At 42.2% G+C, this 6,387-nt stretch overlaps 1 protein-coding gene across 2 annotated transcripts in view; it reads right to left on the reverse strand.

Annotated features, from left to right (window-relative positions):
- The window catches only part of unc5db (unc-5 netrin receptor Db), a 181,973-nt gene extending 175,787 nt beyond the window's left edge, over positions 1–6,186 (reverse strand). For both annotated transcript variants that reach the window (XM_047592658.1, XM_047592657.1), the window contains exon 1: positions 5,796–6,186. In XM_047592658.1, coding sequence (XP_047448614.1) covers positions 5,796–5,880 — 85 coding nt within the window. In that variant the 5' untranslated portion in view covers positions 5,881–6,186. The remainder of the gene's footprint in view (positions 1–5,795) is intronic.
- Positions 6,187–6,387: the final 201 nt, after the last annotated feature.

Genomic DNA, 6,387 nt, shown 5'->3' on the forward strand with positions numbered 1-6,387 from the left:
TTATTCTTAATTCTCTAATTCCCCACATTTGAATAGTTTTTTTTTTTTTTTTTGGCAAAGCCTTGTTTTGATCCTGTTTGCCACTGACACAGTCCGAACGCTTGCTTCAAATTACAAGCCCTAAATTTGTTTCTTAAGCCAGCTTTGATTGTGAAACATCTGCAAACATGCCATTTGCAACCCTGTCAGAACGTGACTGGGTTCATTTGTTGCACATATGATCTGGAAACAAAATGGGTGAGGATGATTTACACTAACAGTAGCTGCCAAGGTTCCGAAGATGTATGTTTTTTTAAGAGGAGCACAGTCCAGTATCTAATGAAACCAATGACGCCATTATTTCATTGTTGAATCAATAAGTTAAATAAATAGTAATTTACACTGTGCTTTTGCCTTCTTTTTTATATGACATGTATTAAGGACCAGCCTTTGTTGGTTTGCATCAACCACAACCTCATCCATTACTTGAAACTTTTAATTGACAACCAGTTTTTATTTTTGGCTACATCGTATGCTTAAATACATGATTGCCAATTGACCTTGTTGCGGTACACCTCGCTTCTAGCTCTTTTTAAAAGACAGTTTACGCTGCTGAAGTATTTTTTGTTGTCATTATCCAGTACAGTGAATCCTCCGCCTACTACATTTTCCCAAGTGTTTTCACCCTCAGGGAGTTCTTTTGCAAGTGCTGAAGCACACACACACGCACACACACAAAAAAAATCTCAGACAAACAAAGCTGTGTCCACATGTATTCTTCATGGCTCATACAGAGATTGCAATATTTTAAAAGAATTCTACTCAGCCACAGTCTGGACAGCACTGTGGAATGAAGACGTGTGGCTTTAAGAGCACAACTGATTGAATCTGCTGACTGAGATGGATGAAGGGTATCTGCGGCTTTGTTGCATGATTTAGCACTATGACTGAGCGGGCCTTCTCCCCCTGTCCCGATTGCCGTCCCCTCAGATTAAGCGGGACGGAAGCGACAGTTTTCTTCCTGGACAGATTAGGCCATCATGACTCAAACATTTTCAAAAGTATTCTAAATAACAGCTCTCGGATTCTTAGGGGAAATGGCAAAGTGGAGAATGAGTAAGCAAAAAGGAACATAGATCTCTAAAATGTCATGTGTGGTCAAGTTTGCGATTATTACAGAGACCATTACTGTGAAGACTGATTCATCTCGGCTCCTGCGCAGCTGAACATTTACTTGATTAATTGATCATTTGGTCCATAAAATTGCAGGAAACGGTGCAAAATTAGTAAAGGCCAAACACGACAGCTTTAAATTTTCTTGAGAAGAAAATCAGTTGACCTCATGGGGACGAGACAATAAGCTGAAAACACAACACCTATCATTTTTATAGCGCTCTTATGGCTAATGCAGCAGCATAACGTTACATACATTTGGAAGATATGTGAGAACTCATTTTTGGCCATCAAACCTTATTTTCTCCCCTTTTAGATCAATTTCACTGTACATCAGCTCAGGGAAATATCTATTTCAGCTACTTTGGGTTTCATTATGTTCGACCACTTTAGGCTCTGGGCAAATGCCAGTGGTACCATCACATAGAAGTCAGTTTTCATCAGAGCCATTTCAATAAACTCCATGATGCTGCTAAAAAACATTTAAAATAGTTGTGGCTGAAACCAAAGTACCAATACGCTTAAAGAAGCTAAAAGGCTAAAATAATTTCCTTTCCTGTTAGATTTTACTATGAGCAACTGCTTTCACATAACATCTAGTCATTTGATCCACTGCTGATACAAAAAATATTGATTGGTGCCACATTAATGCTTGCCATGTTGATCACGGTCATTTTGAGGGCATTTATTGGCTGTGGTACAATGAGATGACGTCCCCGTTCAAAGCCTACAGATTAAAAACGTTGAGTATCTCAGTATCATGCAGGCGCACAGCAGAGAGGAGCACCCAATGAGCTGCAGGTCTGATTGCTGACTACATTAAGCCTCTTAGGCAGCGCGCTGATGAATCCACTCATTGAAATGTGAAGGTAATACTCTTGACATAGCAAAGACATAACTCACTGACTGTACCTGCAAGGTCCACAAATGACAGCAATCTCAAGTATGGGCCGGTCCAATAAGAAAGAAGACTTTGCTTTTATTACCATCATCATTACTGTATATCATTTCTGAATGTACAGCCATTTGGTTTCATTTAAATGTAAATCTGGGCACTGAACGGCGCATGTTGTCACCCACGGCAGCCTGACTATGATGATTCATTCTGGGATCGGGAGGGAAAATATAAGAGCCCCTTTACTTTCTCTGAGGGAAAATAACAGTTTTGACCTTTGTCTATTTTCATAAAAAAAAAAAAAAACCTGTGCACAGCAAAAATAAAATAAAAAACCTTGGGATTTTTTATTTTTTCTGTAAAAACCACAGTTTTGTGAAGTCTTTGTACTTTGTTGTGTCTTTTTCCTGCTTTTTCCAACGCTTAACCCACAGAACAAGGACACGATGTACAATCTGTCGCACAAGGTCACAGTTGGAGAGAAGCCTGGGGAGAATTGACAAGTCCACATGTCAAATGCGGTTGCCGCAAACAGAAAGACATCACACGACATGTGGCGATGCTTCGGTGAGACTTGACACAATTTTGCATCTGTGGAAGGGGAAGGATGCCACTTACCGCTCATACTTAATATGTCAACATCTGATGATTCTTTCCAGCGCGGCAAACATTAGCTGCTCCAAACAGCAATCTCTCAACATATTCTGGCAACCACATAGAACATCAGCAAAACTTACAGCGTCATGAGAAGTTAGGTTACAAAAAAAGCAGTGCACTCAGATTGACTTCTTGCATGTCTAAGCAGGGCCTCGTTGCGTGGCATCATTCAATCCCTGATCTATAAGTAAGTCACGTCATGTCTCAGTACGCATCAGATGTCCCTCATGTGCTTCTGCAGAATTGTGAGACATAGCTGAAAAGCCTTTTAAAGTTTCCCCCCAGGCCACGCCATTCTCACTCACTCGTGTTACACATGGAGGAGGCCTCCTCCGTGACCCCTCGCGTGAGCAGCGTTGCCAACCGACGGGGCTCCGCGAACATCGGCTATTGATCCTTAAGAGCTTAATTCTCGCTGAGTGCGAGCTAGCACGCTGTCATGCCGCGGCGCGGCCAGCAAGACCGCCGCTGTTTTGTTCATAGAATCAACCTTGTGGGAAAATGTCCGTGTGACACCTGTCGTTACACTTATGGCTTCTGAGAATGATGTGACGTGCAGACCAACACTGAAGACGCTGCTGAGGGGCAGGAGACGGCACGGAATGTCACTCGTTTTCAGAGGGGCGTTCAAGGTTTATTCATTTCCACATATCTGGATACCCATGTAATCATTATTTAAACAAAAATTCAACTTTTCAAATGTGTTTTTTTTTTTTTTTTGTCTTTTACTGAGATATATCAGCTAAACTGCAGATCTTATGGATTTTGCATTATTAGTTAAATAAATTACCATTTCCTTCTATTTTCTGGCCTTTTATGAGAAAGGGTAAAAATTATTATTTGTTGCAGTCCAGTTTCATTGCTTTTCACACTATAAATGAGATCTGCTCTTGTCATAATCTGGTACCGCTTTCTGTTTGAACACAGGGAAATACTCTTTTCACATCAAAAGTTTGAATTCAGTCAACACTTGATCATCTAAACCGTGACAAACACTTAGCCTTCAGATCTTTTGTATCCGTCAGTAGATGCTGATTCCTCGGAACAGTGGTTCAAACCTTTCTGGCACGCCTTCAGAAACCGAACACGTTTTTATTGATCCTGAGCAATCATAGGACAACCAACTTCTAAAAAAATAAGACTTTGCACAGAAGTGTTGGAAAACTTTTTTTTCTACAGAAATCGCATTCATTCCACTTAGTTTCACTCCATGTGCTTCCTCCATATGTTACCCGGTACCCATACCTTGCATACCTTGAATTCAGCGCAAAAGCCTCTTAACAAATGAGCCTTTTAACTAGTCTAAAACACTGTTTGCTAAACTGGGGGACGGGTCAACCAAGGGGACACTGGAGAAAACTAAAGGGTCATAAAATAATTCACATGGATGTGAACGATGAAAAACATGCAGTACGCTACTGTGGTTTCCTCTACAAAACTTTTTAGCCCTTTACATTCTACCCCCTCTAGGTTTGTTTTAGACGATTCTTGATAGAACGTTATTATACATTGAGGGTGTGGCGTGTCCAATATGTGCCCACTTTTGGCAAAGGAGGATCTAATTAAAATTGTTGCTGTGGAACTTTTGGATCTTGAGGACGCAGTGTTTTGGGGATATCTAAGCCATATTAGGACTAAACATCAGGATATGTGGAGGTCCGCGGCTGTCATTCTGGCAATTATTCAGCTTGGAGTAATAATCCATTTAACTCCCTGTAGCTCATAAATACATGCAATCAAATTCAGATTTTAAATTTGCAATACCTGATGTGAAAATTTCTTCAAAAATAAGCCACTAATCCAGTTAAATATAATATAGATACCACCAATAAGAGGGAAAACACAACAGAGAGCTTCATACATCTGTCACCAGTGGAGTCATGATGCTTGATATTTAATTTATTAGGCCTACTGAGCTCATTTCACATCCACAGGCAGGCACCCAGTGAGGAAATGGTAATATCTATTCAGACCTAAACACCCTCTCTGTACGGCATACAGTGGAGAATCTGTCTGTGTTACAACCGTTAGACTGGCATATGTAGTATTGAGGAACTGATTTTCAAGCCAAGACGGTCAGATGGCAGATTGTGGTGAAGTTGAAATGGGTGGTGTGTTCCAGTGCAGATGCGCAAAATCACAAAAACCTCAACTACAGAAAACTGTGTGATGACCATATGACTCAGACAGAAAATACTACTTTTATTTAATTTTATATGGATCCCGAATGAACCACGTTCTTCAGAAATTACAACATGAAGAAGAGACCGCCTTTTAAAGGTTTCCAACCTCCATTGTTGGCACAGCCACTTCAGATATGAGAATATTTTAATCAATATACTATGTATGCGCAAGCATATTCATATTTATTTTACTTGGAAACTATGGGAACACGCGACATAACAAAATGTAAACCTCATTCAAAAGTGCACCCGACTGAAACCAGCTCATTTTGCCTCGCAAATACCGTTTAGGCGTAAGTGGCAAAAAGGCTTTTCTTATTTTGCGCTTGAAATCAGTATGAATGCTGAGTCCTGCACCGCCCAACTTCCACAGTCATTTTCCCGACACTTCATGATATCAGGGAGCGCATCATTTCCAAAGGAGAATCGACACCAACTCTCAAGGAAAATGCACTGACACGCCTGTTGCACTGGCGCCCTCGAATTAAAGTCTACGCTCATGGATGCAGCGCGGTGATGATGGATTCATTCAAGGCTAAAATCCGAGTGAAAATGGGACAATTAACATCGATCTGAGGGGGGAAATGAAAAAGATAAACGGTGTGGGAAGTTTGCAGTGTGAGATGTGGCTTGATGAATCAATACTAAAAGCTCTGCTGCGCATTGGGAAAGAGGAGGCGCAAAAATAGTGGCAACACCAAGTCCGAGGATGAATCAAAAACGCACGCTGGAACCTGACTGTGCGCGGTGCTGTATTTACAAACCTTAAGTAAAGACGAAATCATTACACTCGTTACAAGTGGTGCGTAACCGTCAGGAAGGCACAAAAAAAATCCAAAAAAGGGTAAAGCGTTTACAACGCAGTGACACACAGGGTAGCCAGGGATGCGCTCGAACGCAGCTCTTACCTTTGGATATCACGGATACTGTGTAATAAACAAGGAGCAGGAGGACCGGCGTGAAGAGGTAACGTCCTTTTGCCAGCGCACCCATACCGAGGCGTAGCTCTCCACCGGTCCGCTATAGAAGTGACGGTGCTCCGGATCTCTGGTGCCTCCTCTCGCCTCCTCCGAGCTGGACGAGCCCCGGCTGCGCAACTTCCTCTTGTAAACCAGAGAAGGGGACAGTTTGGCGCTCTGGCAGAAGAAGAATCGGCAGAGGAGGAAGTGGATGGCTCATGAGCTGCACTGTTGATCGAAATGGAAGAAGCATCTTCACTTCACTTTTGCTGCGCGTGTGTGCGCAGCGGGGGAGACGTGCGCTCGGAGTTTAGCCTCCTTTCCTGGCATCATCATCCCGGAGCTTGCCTCGTGTTAACCAATAGTAGAGTGAGAAAGGCGGAGAGGAGGGGAACGAGTGTGACACGTAGGACTAATCACTCAAACATTTCTTCTTATTGTAATGCAGCAGTCACGCTTCCAGTCCGGCAGGACGGATGCTGACACTTAAGTCTGGAAATACCAAGAGAGGGGGAAAAACGTGGAGATAGGAAAAGAGAGA

The sequence above is a fragment of the Mugil cephalus genome, chromosome 8, assembly GCF_022458985.1.
Source record: "Mugil cephalus isolate CIBA_MC_2020 chromosome 8, CIBA_Mcephalus_1.1, whole genome shotgun sequence".
Taxonomy (NCBI): Eukaryota; Metazoa; Chordata; class Actinopteri; order Mugiliformes; family Mugilidae; genus Mugil; species Mugil cephalus.